At 36.6% G+C, this 16,934-nt stretch overlaps 1 protein-coding gene across 4 annotated transcripts in view; it reads left to right on the top strand.

Annotated features, from left to right (window-relative positions):
- Positions 1-16,934, top strand: part of LOC150109973 (2-oxoglutarate and iron-dependent oxygenase domain-containing protein 2-like) — a 202,167-nt gene that overhangs the window by 6,677 nt on the left and 178,556 nt on the right. For all 4 annotated transcript variants that reach the window (XM_090397457.1, XM_090397437.1, XM_090397428.1 and 1 more), the window contains exon 2: positions 14,684-14,740. In XM_090397457.1, the coding sequence (XP_090253583.1) occupies positions 14,684-14,740 (57 nt within the window). The remainder of the gene's footprint in view (positions 1-14,683; positions 14,741-16,934) is intronic.

Below are 16,934 nucleotides of genomic sequence, written 5' to 3'. Positions count from 1 at the left end.
TGAGCAGAGGAACAAGGAGAAGGTTCTTTGCATGAAGAGTGGTTGGTTGGTTAGTTAAATATATTAAATAATAACTTAATAATTATTTATAATTATTAAGTTATTATTAATTAATAAAAATAATAATTAATAATAAAATAATAACGTACCAAAAGAACCCTTTGGGATTTTTTTTTTAACAGTACTGCTAATTTCCTTTCATACTCTGCTTTTCCTTTTTTACCACATTGTTACTCTTCTGGGCTGTGCTTTGTACTACTCATGTGCTTGATGATCACTTTTCTCCTTGAATTCCCTCCAGAAATTTTTCTTTTTGTTTTTGTAGCTCCAGCTTAATGATGATATTCATCCATTTAACTCCCACTTGTTTAACTCCCATTTATTTTCCTAATTCTAGGTATGCAGTTTGCTGTTATTTTCCTCAAACACACCTTTACCACTTTTCATGCACTATCAACATCTAACCCTTTCAGTTTCACATGCCATGGCACTGTTCCAAGTAAGCTCCTAAGTTAGTCATACTTACCAGCCATGTAATTCCGCATATACTCCCTCTTAATGAAAATTGTGTACATTTAGCCACCTCCCAGGTAAAGACTATATGATCACTCTCACTAGTTGGTAGCAATGTGGTCATATTGGTTATGGACAAATTCTCTGATGCAATTATTAGATCTGACACCCTCTAACTCCTAGTACAGTCCATCACATGCTGTCTCAGCTTATTAACTGCATAAATTCCATTTCTTTCCTCCCATGTGTCCTTTTTTTTCAAATACATATATGTTCCCATACTAATTGAATTGCACCATAATACTTGTACATTGGTGTCCAAAACGTTAGACCAAACTCTATTTCTAAAGATTACATCTGCAAATCAGCTTGTGGCAATTTGTATAACTGACGATTTCGAGTAGAAAGTGGGTACACATTCAAATTTTGAACTGCTACCATGATTTTGAAATAAATCATGGTAGCACACAACAGGAAAAATGGAAAAAGGCTGCTCTGAGTGAATTATGTGTCAAGGAAGCTCTTTTCATAAAAGAATAAAGTTGCAAACTTGGATGTTTTGTAATGTCTCAAAGACATCTAGATCATAGGTTCCCAAACTGGGCGGTACCACTCCCCAGTGGGTGCTGAAGCCTTCTAGAGGGGCTATAGTGGGATCAGAAGCATTTGGGGGCATTCAGGCGGTCTAGGGGGTCGGTGGCTCTTTATAGAAGAAATTAATAATATATATTTAAAAATTAATTATTTTCGTGATTTTGTGATTACATAATCATTTAAAATTTAAATATTGCATTTTAATTCATCTTATGCCCGTCTTACACGATCAATTTTTTTTTTTTTATCAATTTTCTGTTTCAATTATTTAATAATTTGAAAATTTACCATGTCAGATAGAAATAGATGTCAATTTTCTATGTCAATGAGAAAATAGATCATGTATGTATGTGTGTATAATAGGGGGCATTACAAAATTTATGTCTTGCAAAGTGTGCAGTGGCCCGAAAAAGTTTGGGAATCTATGATCTAGATGATTTCATTGGGGAAGAATTATTGGAAATTTTGAAGAAGGCTGCAGAATTACTTATATTTTCCAGAGTTTGGAATCTCACATAGCGTTGTATCCAGGTTCTAGGCAGTGTTTCAAACCAATGGAATGTGTTATATATGTTTCCTAAGAGGTCACCATCACTCTACCTCAAAGCATGAAGACAGATTTTTGGTTATAATAGCAAAATTGAATTGATGTGCTGGCAGGTCAGCTTGCAAGTCAGCTTAATTCAAGCACATGTACACAGGTATCTCAATGAGCTATGGCAAGATGTCTGCAACAACTTGGCCTATATGCCCAAAGGCCTGCATTCTGTGTCCCTGTACTTTATTATTATTATTATTTTGTGACACCTCCAAGGAGTCCAAAGACTCATCAAGGGAGGGCACCTATTATTATTATTATTTCGGGCTACTCCAGGGAGTCCTTAGACTCATCGAGAGAGGCCCTAAACATCATGTCCACACAACTATTCGACATTCTCACAGTATCTATCATACCTTGCCTTGAACTTGCTCACTGTCATAGCATCCACAACAGACTCTGGCAGCTTATTCCACTCATTTACCACTCTAAAAGTGAAGAACCCAGCTCTAACACCCCTGCTAACCACACTCTTGCCCAGCTTCCATAGGTGTCCCCTATTTCCCCCACCACCAGTCTGATCTCAAAAATATCCTCTGAATTAATCCTATAGAAACCCTTTAGCAATTTGAATGTCTCAATCATATCTCCCCTTTTCTGCCTATCAACTAATTTCTGCAACCCACAAATCTTCAACCTGTTCTTATATGGTTCATTCCATAGATCCGCTATCATCTTAGTCACTCGCCTCTGGATCCTCTCCACCTCCTCCCCATCAAGAAGGAACCTAGGTGACCAAATCTGGGCACAGTAGTCGAGATGCGGTCTTATCAAGGCTCGGTACAGAGGTACAATAACTTGCTTGTCTCTGCTGGTCAAGGTATTTTTCAACAACCAAGTGAGTTGATGAGCTGATTTAGCTACTTTTGCAATGTGCCCCCTAAACTTCATCTCCCTATCCACCAACACTCCCAAGTTCCTGGCCTCATCAATCTCCTGGAGTACGGTTCCACCAATGTGGTATACTGCTGCTAATCTTTTCACCCCAAAATGCATAACCTTACATTTTGTCACATTAAATTGACATCCATTCTCCTTAGCCCAGAACTCCAATCTATCCAAGTCGTCCTGCAAGATTTTGACATCTTCTGCATTCACTATCGCCCTACCCAACTTTGCATCATCAGTGAACAAATGAACTGTTCCTCTTAGATCCTTCCCTATATCGTAAATGAACAAATTAAACAGCAGTGGTCCAAGAACAGAACCCTGCAGCACACCACTAGTCACAGGCTGTCTTTTGGACTCTACTCCTGAATAACCTACTCTTTGATATCTCTCCATCAACCACCCGCCTATTCATCTCACCAGCCCTATATCCATTCCCATATGTTGTAGGTTACGGATTAGAATTCCATGTGGTATCCTGTCAAACGTCTTTGCCAGGTCCAGCAGTATCACTGTAAACCCATTACCCTTATCTAGTTCAGCTGTCACCTTGTTATAAAACTTGAGCAAGTTACTGAGGCATGATCCACCCTTTCACAAAGCCATGCTGTCCCCTGTACAGTATCTCATTTTCATCAATCCATTCCTGTATTTTTCCCTTGACTACTCCTTTATGCAGTGGAACTATTTTCCCCTCTTTCCACACCTTCAGGACTAAACCAGACTCGAGACTCAGATTAAACAACATGGTCAAGGGCACTGATAATTCTTTAGCTGCTTCACGCAAGACCCGTGCCAGTATACCATCCAGTCCCACAGATGTATTCACATTAAGGCTCTGTAATAGACTATTCTCCTCCACTTCATTCATTACATTTCCCATATAAACTAATGGTTCCTTCATTTTTTCAATGTCACCACCTGGATGATATACTTTTGCAAAGTACTTGCTCAGTAACTCCACTATATCGACTGATTCAGTGACCTCCTTACCATCGTCATTCCTTAAAATCACTTTGCCGTGTAGATTTTTTTCTTGCTTGCAGGATATTGAAAGAACTGTTTGCGATTCTCTTTAGCTTGCATAGCTAGTTTCCTTTCATAATCCGCTTTTGTTTTTTTTTACCACACTCGTTACCCTTCTGGCCTGCACTTTATACCTTTCATGTGCCTGCAGGTCACCTCTTTCTTTAAATTCCCCCACAGTTGTTTCTTTTTTTGCAGCTTAATGGTGTTATTCATCCATTTAACCCCTACTTGTTTTACTATTCGGACCCTAGGTATGCAATCAGCCATAACACTCCTGTCAGTGCTCCTTGACCACTTCCCATGCTCTATCGACATCCAGCCCTTGCAGTTGTACATGCCATGGCACTGATCCAAGCAATCTCCTAAGCTTGTCATACTTTCCAGTACGATAATTCTACATATACCCTGTCTTAATCGAAAATTCCACGCCTTTAGCCACCTCCCAGGTGATCACTCTCACCAATAGGTGGCAACATGGTCATATTCATTACAGTCAAAATTCTCAGATGCTATTACCAGGTCAAGCACTCTCACACCCCTAGTATTTTCAATTACATGCTGTCTCAGATAGTTATCCCTGAATAATTGAATAAAATCCATTTCCTTCCTCACATGTGTCCTCTCCTCCTTCCAATCAATGTTACCGTAGTTGAAATCCCCATAATAATTACCCTCCTTCCACTCATTTCATCAATTTGTTTATGCATACTATCTCCACCATCTATTCCATCACCTGGTCTATAGCAGCACCCAACTGTATATTTTATTCTACCAGTCTCAATCTCACACCAAATAGCCTCAAATGAGCTCTTTTCACTATCCTGCAATACAACTTCGATTCTCCTTGGCTGCAGTTCATCATCTATCATCAATAACCCCCCCCCCCATTTTATTCTCTCTGTCCCTCCTAAACACACACTATAACCTCCACATTCTATCCCACTAACTATATCATCTTCCGTCAGCCATGTTTCACTAATGCCAATAACCTGTGTGCAGGAAGAGCCAATCAAGGCCAAAAATTCTTTCTTCTTGCTCCTAATACTCCTGGCATTAGTATACATTAAATGCAGTGATCCCTTTGTCCCACCCCTATCTTGATGCGTTATTCTAAATATCCCATTTCCATTTTTTGTCCTTAGTACTGGCTCGGGTACATTATATACAGGGCCGGCTCTAGAATTTTTGCCGCTCCATGCAATCCATTACTTGCCACCCCAGCACCAACCTCAAATTAACTTTTGGAATTTTGAAAACCATTATGTTCAACATTAGCTTCATGACCATTAATTGTAAATATAGTACCATTAATAATAATGCACTGATAAAGTGATTAAAATACTGCATATTCATAAAATAAACCATCGACTTCATCAATTGAGAATTAAATGAAATGTAGTAAGAATTTATTACTTACATATATGGAATGATCTTCACTTGTACAATGGTGAACATTTGAGTTACATTTAACTATAGAATGTACACATTATAGTTTTAGCACTATTTTCACATTATTTTAATTAGAATTTATATTGTTTTTAGTATCTACTGATTAAAAATACATTTTTCTTGCTTTCATATTTGCAAAATCAGAAATTAGGTCTGCATAGTCTAATTTCGATTAGACTATGCAGACCGATTTCATGTTCAATTGAAATCATGGCAAGGCCTTCCAATCTAGTTTCGGCCATTGTTGAGCGTAAGTAAGTTTTAATAAGATTCAGTTTTGAGAAACTACACTCATCACTTACAACCGTCACAGGCAATGTCAGTAATATTCTTAGGGCGACAGCGACATTTGGAGCAAAGTTATTTTCAACAATAAAACGAAAAACTTCAATTGGTGGTACTAATTTGGACACTACTTTCAGTTCATCACATAGCTCAATTGCATCGATGTCTCTATTTTCTTCATGTGTTAAAATGGCTTCTAGGTTTTTACAGTTGTCTAAAAGCTCATTTGTCGTCTCAGATTTTAATTTAGAGATGTTATATAAAAATGAAATATGTGATGTTCCAATTGCTCGAACCTTTCTTCAATAAAATTAGTTGCAATATCAATAATAAAAAAGAAAAACTCAGCTTTGAATTTTGTTTTGGGATCTAAAATAGGTTCATCTCTTGCTTCATAATCATGCTGCTTTTTCTGCTGACGCAATCTGATACTTTCGAATCTTGGTTTCAAATCAGCATCAGCTTCGACTTTCTCGGCTAATGTTGTAGCATCGACAAGAAAATTTTCAAATGATTTATAATTTCTGAGATTCTTAAGACTTTTGAGAACATTACCCAATGTTGTTATGGCGCTAGACAATTCCATCTTTATGCTTTGCAACAGTTTACTTGCAACATTAATTTCGTTTAAAACATAGTGCCATATAACCAGACAACATAAAAATTTAAAGTCTCTAAGTTTTAGAGCAAGGGTTTCAGCTTCGTGTCTCGCCATTTTGTCTACTGACTCATCATCAGCGATTTCTATCAGTGCATAATAAAACTCCTCATTATAGTATCTTAAAGGACGAATAGCGTCGATTCTAGATTCCCAGCGAGTTATACTTAATGGCTTGGGCATTAGGATTGTAATATGTGTCTTAAGGATTCCCCAATGCAGCGTTGACGCTGAGAAAAACACATACAATTTCTGAACTGTTTCAAAAAATGAAATCCCTTCTCTAGATGACATTGCGGCATCATTGACCACCAAGTTGAGATAATGAGAACAGCAAGGGATATAAAAAGCTCTTGGGTCCAAGTCCCTAATGCGTTGTTGAATTCCTGAATGCTTTCCTTTCATGTTCGATCCATTGTCATAACCCTGGCCACACATGTTTGCGATTGGAATATTCATGTCTGATAATTTTCTTACGATACATTTGGTTAACGCTGAGCCTGTAGTAGTACTACAGGAATGAAACCAAGAAAATGTTCATGAATGCTGATATCAGTTGGATCCGTATTAACAAATCTTACAATTAATGTTAATTGTTCAATGCGGCTTACATCGGGAGTACAGTCTGCAACTATGCTGTAATATTTAGCTTTCTCAACCATAGAAATTATTTGTTTTTTATAGTTCCAGAGAAGAGAGCAATCAATTCATTTTGAATATTTTTCCCAAGATAATGTTGGGCCGAACCACAAGCTACTCTCATTAAATGTTCAGACATAGCATTGTCAAATCTGGCAATCAGTTCAACAAGCGGTAAAAAATTTCCATTATCAGGGTCATATAAATTATCAGATGTTCCACGAAATGGTAAGCATTGTTGACCCAAGAACTGGACAACAGCAATTAGGCATTCTATTATGCTCCTCCAGTGCCGAATTTCTGAATTTAATAACTTTTGCTGCATTGAATCAATTGTCTGTTCTAATTTAAGCCTGGACGATAATTCAATCCACTTTTTTATGGGACTCCAGATGGTTTTTGGGTTTCTCGTGTTCATTAAGATACACATACAAATGACCCCAATCATTATACCCATCAGTAGTGAATGACATTATATTACAGGAAAACAACTTACAGCAGAAACAAAATACAGAATCTTTTTCTTTTGAATACGCTAACCATGATCGATTAATATGTTCTCCATTGCTTAGTTCCCTGGTGTAAAAATTTAATGAAAATTTCTACCATTAGAGCTGCGCGGAAAAATGAAATCACTGTTTGGTTTCTCTCTGGCGGGCCCTTTTTTACGATTTCCAGTCTTTCGGCATCGCTTAAAGAAGGATTCCATCTAGCTGGATCTAGCTTCATCACTTAAATCTCTAGATTCGGAAATTGTCATATCAGTCTCATTTTCGAGATTCCTTGCAATGTCTATGTTACTGGGATCCGAGTTAGAAGTACTTGCCATGAGCTCAGAATCATTGGTTTCGGTACATTTATTTATTTCCTCCTGCCCTACATCAGCTGATTCAGTTTTTAGATATTTAAGTAAAGTCCCGCTATGTTTTTGAATATCACATTCTTTTTCCAGTTTCCATTTGCGATATTCTGCACCTGATAGTTTTTTCTTTTATCGGACATTGTAATCTATTTGAATATTAAAATTGTTTTAAACCCTACAATAAAATATTATTATTAGTATGGTATTATTTAGTAATTAATGGAGGTTGAAACACTGTACCAACTACTAATTTACATAAAACTAAAAAAAATCTTATCACTGTAACAGTCACTAACACCGAGCAAAATCAACTTTCCTTAATACATGCTCAAAAACAAGTGAAACGTTCTGGATATTACAGTATCGACGGCCGCTACTCTAAGAAAAGGACTCTAGTGAAAATTTCAATTACTTCGTATATGACTCATTTTCTAGTACACGTGTCTTGCCTTAGGCAGTAATTCATATAATCGGATTAAGTTCCAAGTTCCCGTGTTTAGTTCACAATGTATGCATACCCAATACTAAGAATTAGCATGATTAATACAACTAACAACTACAAGTTTTTACAAATATATTACAACATATTATACAAAATAGTGACACACAACAGTAGGTAATATTTTAACATTTATTCTGATGAACAAAATTGGCCTTGGGAATGGCAGATTATGTTAAACTCTGAATGAGATACTATTATATTATAATTCTTCTCATTCAGAATTTAACACCAGCTAACAGTGGGAAATTCAATTCATAGTAAGTTAACATGCACAAGATGGAAATATAATGTTGCATAATGAACTTTTAAATGCAGTTTTATTGCAGACTCCATTGTTGCATATGCAAGTAATAGAGAGGAGAGGCAAGAGGGAAAGAGAGTAAGTGAAGTGAAGAATGACTCCCATAGCTTCGATTACCGAAGAGCATTATGCGAGTATCATTGGTCGACGGATTGTCGGAAATAGAAACAGCATCATGGGCATAATAAGTCACTGGTCAACTTATTATAAAAACTGCAATCTTACGCAATATTATTATTATTATTATTTATTCCACATCTTCATTTTATTCGCTTTCATTTTGCCACCCCCAAAAAAATTGCCGCCCTGTGCAAATGCACGTGTTGCACTGTTGGTAGAGCCGGCCCTGATTATATACATTCTTACACTCAACTGTCTCACTGATGTCTGCATATCCACCCCCCCCCCCCTCCTTGGTAGTTCTAGTTTCCCTGGTTCTGCACATCCATTTTCACTTCATTCCGCAACACCTTTTCCAGTCTCTGCACACCATTCAAATGCAGGCCATCCATCTTGTATAAATCCTTTTGCCCATCAAACTCATTCCACACGTCAACGAATTCCACACCACACCGTCTGCATAACCTGCGCATAATGTCATTTGCGATTATGGCCCTCCTTCTAAACTCCTCTCTGTCATACCGCGGTAACAGACTCGCCATTCTAACCCTGTCACTCTTTTCTTTCGCTACCTTTAACAATACTTTCAAGTCCTCTCTCATAAAAAATTTATCTCCTTTCAATTCATTTGTATCCGCCACAACTATCAGTTCTTTCACCCTCTGTTTTTGCACTCTAATACTCTTACTTACATCCTTAAATTTTGCACCCGGTAAGTACGATTTAGTTAAACTCTCTCTATCACTCCTCTTAATAACGAGTCATCGTTTCAGAAACTCTCCCACTCTTACGCTTATTTCCCTTTCAAACACTTGTTTATATATGTTAGCGGAATCACTCTGGAAAGAGTTTTGCAGGTGCTCTAATTGCCGCTGCGCATTTTGTATCACTGCACGCAACCTAGCGATCTCACTTCCTACAAATAATTCCTCATTTTTTTTATCATTTAAACCATTTTCTCTCTCTCTGTATAGTTGCTTTCACTCTTTCTTTGATCACCGCTCTCATTGCCATCTTGTACATCGCTATTTTCACTCACATTCTGGCTTTCTTCAACCATAACTGTCTCACAACCTGACACGTACTTCAACTCCTCCCTTTGCTTACACTTTCTGCACATTCTCCCACCACTATCACTTTCAATCCAAACTCCAGCCTCATTTCGGGAATGTATACATCCCACACACATCACATTGGACAAACTCTCTCACATTACAGTTTTTGAACAATGGCGTCGTATTTTTGGACGCCATTATCTTACGTTGCATTGCCGCCATGTGCAAATCTATGAAACGTATCGTTAAAATACTAAATTAAATAACGGAATTCACACCAAAATCACACAGAGACAACAAGCTACCAAAAGTAGACAATATTACGTTATGATTTAAATCTATATTCTAATTTTCACTCAAAATTATACTTAGCTTTCGGGAGCTCTCTGAAAACACTACAGACCGTATTCTACTTCACTTCGTGTCCACCACTTGCATCCGTCACAATCATCTACACCATCGGCATTTACTACCCACCACCACTACTAGTATTTTTTGGATGTTGAAAGTTTTTCCATTTGGTTATATAACTATAAATTAAAAATACCAAGAAATTATGTACTTAGTTTAATCCTTTATCCAAGTGTAAGCAAACATAGTTTGTGCCTGAAGTAGTTTCAGGACTGGGGCAACTCATGGTAAAGGTGGTATGACTTCCTATCACCTGCCTTAGTATGCCATAATGCAAAGCACATCTCCTTGCAGACACATATAATGCTATACATTATGGGAAGGGTCACTAACCAGACCGGTTTCAACCTTTATTGAGGCCTCATCCAACCTTAGTATTACCTCTGGGTCTGGCTCCCACTGATGAGATCTCAATAAAGGTCGAAACTGGTCTGGGTAGTGACCCTTCCCATAATGTATAGCATTATACGTGTCTGCAAGGAGATGTACTTTGCATTATGGGATACTAAGGCAAGTGATGGGAAGTCATACCACCTTTACCACGAGTTGCTCCAGTCCTGAAAATACTTCAGGTGCAAACTTTGTTTGCTTACACTTGGATAAAGGATTAAACCAAGTATGCAATTTCTTAGTATCTTTAATTTACTAATATTTTTTGTCTGGAAGTTGCGTCTGTCCTGAAGGCCGATTTGTCTGTATGCAGGATGAAAAACCCGAGTTTCTAGGAGAAAAAACCCTGCTACTTCCGTATGAGATCAGCTAACTCACCTTCAATTGAAAAACACCTATATAAAGTTCCTCCTATCATGACAGGAATCGAACTTAGGCCTTTTCCAATCAAAGGCCCCAATGTACTGTCATTCTTCCAATTGCGCCACACAGGCACTTATTTCAATAACTATTTCAGTGCATTTTGAAATAGCATTTCAAACCAAAGTTCATTCACTTTTGGTTATGCATACATCTTGCAGGCATTGCATTGAATGAAGTTCCTTAGGTTGAATTCTTGAAACAATAATGCCATTGTTCTGCTTTGCATTAGTGCTATGTGCCACACTATGTCACTTACCATGTAGAAAAAAAAAACTCTATTAACTATATTTAAATAAAATTGAAACTTAAATCTAATTAACACCACAATACAATCTAGATCTAAGACAATGTTGAACTAATATTTCTAATTTTTTATAAACTAAATATCTTAGCTTTCAAAGTGTGCCAAACACAGATCTACTGTGAGACCACATATCATGAATCATAATGAATCACTTATCATGATGTGAAATTTGTGGATGCATGTAGTTAGTTTGTTGGACAAAAGGTCTTATACAGTGGTGAGAGTGGTCATATGATCTTTAACTGGGAAGTGACTAAATGTATGGAATTTTCAGTTAAGAGGGATATATGTGGAATTATAAGGCTGGTAAGTATGTAAACCTTAGCAGATTGCTTGTATCAGTACCATGGCATGTGAAACTGCAAGGGCGAGATGTTGGTAGTGCATGGGAAGTGGTAAGGAAATGTTTGAGTTAATTAATAGCAGACTGCATACCTGGAGCCAGGAGAATAAATCAGGTGGGAGTTAAATGGATGAATACCATCATTAAGATGGAGCTGCAAAAAAAATAAACATTTCTGGAGGGAATTCAGGGAGACAGGTGACCATCAGGCACATGAGCAGTACAGAGCACAGGCCAGAAAGGTAACTAAGTGTGGTAAGAAAGGAAAAAGCAGAATACAAATTGAAATTAGCAGTGCAAGGTAAAGATAATCTGAAAGAGTTTTTTCAGTATGTTGCAAGTAAAAGAAAGAGTGTGCATGGCAGAATGACTGTAATTGAATGCTGATGGTAGGAAAGTAACTTAATCAGGTGAAACAATAGAATTACTAAGTCAGCACTTTGCAAGAGTATATCATCCAGGTGGCGATATTTCAGTAACAAGAGGGGCAATGGCTTATATGGAAACTGTGGTAAATGAACTGGAGGTGCATAGAATATTACAGAATTGATTGAATATGGCTATGGGATTGGATAGTATACCACTCAGGTTCTACAAGAAGGTGCTAAGGAATTGGCTGTACCTCTGACCATGCTTAATCTGTCTCAGCACTAGGTTTGTCCCAATGGAGTGGAAAGAGGGGGAAATATTCCATTGCATAAAGGAGGCTCTAAAACTGATGTAGCAAATTACCAACCAATCAGCATATCAGGATCAGTCAAGGTAGTGGAGAAGTTGGTCAAGAGAATAGAATTGAAAATGGGATACTATATGTGGGGTAACATGGCTTTGAAAAGGGTAGGTTGAGCCTCAGTAACTTGCTCACATTTGATTATACAGTGGCAGTTGAGTTGGATAAAGGTAATGGGTTTGCAGTGATACTGTATGCAATAGTTAACATATAGAACAGAATAAGAAAGGCTAGCAAAATAGGTGTTTGGTGTCAGGGCAAAGACTCACACAAGACCAAGATCTAGGTAGATTGATGCATTTAGATATGTCTTAGAAGACTGAAATTTATGATCTGACAGTCTTGATAAATAGCAGACTAATGTTGAAGAACATTATCAGTATGAAGTTAGTAATAAAGTAAACCATCAAGGGATGGTACTATCATAATATTTTGTACATCCCTTGATGGTACATATCAGAAATATGATGAAGCCTGTTTAATTATTCTTTACACTTCCACAAAAATTAATTTCACAAAATTACCATGATATATACATATTTTAGTATTATTCATCTTGAAACACACGGTGTGGGCATAGTTAAGGCGGTACTATATTAACTTAGTAAAGGTACTAATCTTAAACTTTTTAAACTATGCATTAAACTTAAGATAGTGCAAGGGACAGATATGTTCATTATTTTGGACACTTTAACAGATTATATTTCTAAAAAAATATTGATGTGCAGAAATAGAGAAGTTATGATACTATTGTATAAGACCTTGATCAGTCCTCATATGGATTATTGTGCACAGATTTGGTCACCTGGTTTTTAATTGTGACAAGGATATGTTAAGAAAGGTCTGGAGAAGATTCACAAAGATGATAAGTGGTTTTTGGAATGTAGAGTTTGAAGAGAGAGAGATTGAAAGAATATAAATTGCAAGGCCTCATGAATTGGGGGGGGGGGGATTGAGACATACAAGTTAGTCAAGAGTTGTTACTAGGTTAACGTAGGCAAAATGTTTCATATAATGAGGGGGGGGGCTACAACAAGAGGCTATCCCTGGCAATTGTATAAGAAGAGTGAAAGCAGAGGAGTGAGGAGAAAGTTCTTTGCATGGGGATTGGTTGAGTGGAATGCATTGCTTGACTGTGTTGTGAATGTAGACACATTCAATCAGTTTAAGATGCAGCTGGATGAGCTTTATGTGTGACAGTATGTACCTCCCATGATATCTCTGATTCCATGGAGGTTAGATGTTTTTAATAATACACACACACATCATTATCATCATCATTTTCTGTCTGCTGCTGGACAAAGGCCTCTCCCTGGAAGTCCTCCATTCATTCCTATTTCCTATCTTTCTATACCACTAAGTTTCTGCCATCTCTTTAATCTCATCCTCCCACTGTCTCTTCGATCTTCCCGTAGCTCTCTTTCTATCTCTAGGATACCATTTTGATATCAAATTTGTGCATTTTTTTGTGAGTTACTTCTTGCAGTATAACCTGACCATGGATCTTTTAACATGTTCATTGCCAATCAAGCGATATCGCGTGATGCGAGTTCTCACCAAACGGCCGATCACACGTTATCGCGTGGACATCGCTAACTGAATAAAAAAATTAAAAAAATTTGGCCACCACACGAAATTCCAATTTTCAGCTTGGCAATGAAAATGTTAATGGCTGTTATAATGTCTCTGAGCTCTGATCCAAGTATTGCACTTTCTTTCTAGAATGGTAATACTGAGTAATGAACTTTCCATTTTCCTCTGGATAATTCTCAACTTGTTGGTCAATTTTTTAGTCATAGTTCATGTTTCACCTCCATATGTCATGACAGGAAGTATACAACTGTTGAATATTTTTCTTTTAAGGCAGATGTTTCCTTTGAGTGCTTGTGCTTTATGGTGTAATTCAAAGGCTATCCAACCAAGTTGAATTCTACATATAATTTCATCTTTATTGTCACTCTACTATGATCTTTTTTTTTTTTTTTTTTTTCGTCCTCAGTAAACATAAGAGGTTACTATATCAGTTTCTTCACGTTCCATTTGCCCTGGCTTTTTGGTAATGTATTTATTGTACATTATTTTTGTTTTGCCTTGTTTATATTTAATCCCTTTCTTTTTACTTTCTTCATTTAATTCACTGATCATTTGCTGAAGTTCTTCTGCAAAGTTTCCTAAACAAACAAAAAAAATTATCTATGTAAATAATTTAGATGAAATGGCATCTCCCTGGCTAACTCCCTTTTTTTTAATAGGAATTTTCACATTTGTTCCTTATTTTAAAGATGCAGTTGATTTTCTATATATACAATACACACATGTAAGCAAAACTGAGCTAGACAATTTTATTAATATAGCAATAGTTGAAATTGAACTTACTGATTTTGATTTTCTCAGTTATGTATTACAACTGTAATTCTCAAATTATAATTATAAATTATTATATTATAATTATACAGAGTGGTATAATGAATTAGAAATAACAATAAATTTATCCTCAGAATCATTGTTATTTTAATTCATTATATAACTTATTATATGTTATAATAATTTAATAATAATTACAATTTGAGAATTTTAAAATTTTTGCAGATTTTAAATGAACTTGGTTGCAACACGAAGGATGAGAAAGATGATGTAATAGCAAAAGTAAGTATATGTACACTTTATCGTTTTAATGCAAAATTAAAAAAAAAACATTATTTGTAGTAAACTACAAATTAACTTATTTAACTTTTGTACATAAATGGTACATTTTCAGTTGTTGTTTTTTTTAAATAATTTTAGTGCTAGACAAACTTCTGAAAATTACGAAAAAAAAAAAAAAAAGAATTTATTATTATTATTATCATTGTTACATGACACCTCCAGGGAGTGCACACTATTCTAATTCGCTAATACATCTCATCCTCTCCACTACTAATTAATTCTCCAGCTACCATACTACGACACTTCCTTCACCATCAACGCCATCTATCTCCCATAATCACCAACAACAGTATTTTTTGTCTGTAAATTGTGTGTGTTTTGAAGGCCGATTTGTCTGTACACAGGATGAAAAACCCGAGTTTCTAAGAGAAAAAACCTGCTACCACCATATGAGATCAGTTAACTCACTTTCAACTGAAAAAGCCCATATAAAGATTCTCCACCTCACAACGAAAATTGAACCCAGGTCTTTTCCAATTTAACAGAGAGTTTCTGTTAAATTTAGAAACTCTCTATTAAATGCATATATTATTATTATACTGATGATCAATATTACCAAACCTCAATAGAACAAAAGATTTGTCATGGGAATTCCTATCAAACAAAATGCTAATCAAATCATGCCTTAAATTTCTTCACTGCTTTAATTTGTGCCCGCATGCACGTACATGCACATAATGCAGTACTTTCCACTCATCAACCATGTTCCAAGCAAAAAAATCTGCTGCTCACACTTTCCTTATATCTGTGTGTCAGGTGTTGTGGTTAAGTTGTTGGAGAAACTTGTGAGAACTAGGATCCAGAGTTGGGTTGACAACAATGGTATAATCTTTGATGGACAGCATGGATTTGCTAAAAGGAGGTCATGTTTTAGTAATCTACTTACTTATTACAATAAAGTGACTGCTTCCTTGGACAGAGGAGAAGGATACACAGTAATATACTTGGATTTCACAAAAGCTTTTGATAGAGTACCTCATGATAAGTTGACAGTCAAACTAGAGCAGATTGAGTTGGATATTAGATTAGTGCATTGGATTGGAGACTGGCTATCTGATAGGTATCAACAAGTTGTGTATGGGGAGTGCAATATCCAGGAAAAGGAAAGTCACTAGTGGAGTGCCTCAGGAGTCTGTTTTAGGGCCATTATTATTTAACTTGTATATTAATGATATTGGCGAAGATTTGGATGGAGATATTCAGTTGTTTACAGATGATGCAAAGTTGGGATGAATCAAAAAGAGTAGTGAAGATGTTGTGGCTTTACAAGAAGATTTGATTAAATTGAGTGATTGGGCATGGGAATTGGGATGTGAGTTCAGTGTTGCAAAATGTAAAGTTTTAAAATTTGGAAAACAAAGATGGGATGCAGAATTTATGCTTGGTGAGAATATATTGTTGGAGGTAGAGGAAATAAGAGATCTGGGGGTGATAGTGGATAAGGATTTAAAATTTAGGGGACACATTGCCAAAATTGTGAAGACAACACAAAGGCTTCTGGGAATGATACGGAGAACACTGACGTGTAGAAGTAGGGAGATTCTTGTTCCGTTGTATAAGGCTTTGATTAGGCCGCACATGGACTATTGTGCCCAGATGTGGTCACTGGGTTTTCAGAAGGATGAAGAGATGTTGTAAAGGGTCCAAAGGCGACTGACTAAGGTAGTTTCTGACCTCTGGAATGTCGAGTATGAGGAATGATTGAGAAGATGTAAATTGCAGAGTCTGGTGTAGAGGAGGAAGAGGGGAGATATGATAGAGACCTGTAATTTGGTAAGGGATTGTTATAAGATCAATGGTGGAGAAGTTCTACAGAGAATAGTGGGAGATCAGGGGAGAACCAGAAGTCATTCCTGGAAACTGTATAAAGAGGGTGTGAGTAGGGAAGTGAGCAGCAGGTTTTTTTCGTACAGAGTTGTGAATGATTGGAATGCCTTGCCTGAGAGAGTGTGGTGTCAGCAAGGAGTTTGAGTGTGTTTAAGACACGGTATGATGAGATGTGTGTGTGATAAAAGGACTTCAAAGATGTGGTAATAATAATAATAATAATATAACTACCAGCAATGGCCTTTTGTTCTACCCTTACTTAACTTTGCTCTATAAAAAATCGCTTCTGCATTAATCTATTACACTT

This window comes from Typopeltis vanoorti, chromosome 1 (assembly GCF_054136105.1).
Source record: "Typopeltis vanoorti isolate ZY-2024b chromosome 1, IOZ_Tvanoo_1.0, whole genome shotgun sequence".
In the NCBI taxonomy this organism is placed as follows: domain Eukaryota; kingdom Metazoa; phylum Arthropoda; class Arachnida; order Uropygi; family Thelyphonidae; genus Typopeltis; species Typopeltis vanoorti.
This window is presented reverse-complemented; position numbering and strand designations above follow the sequence as displayed.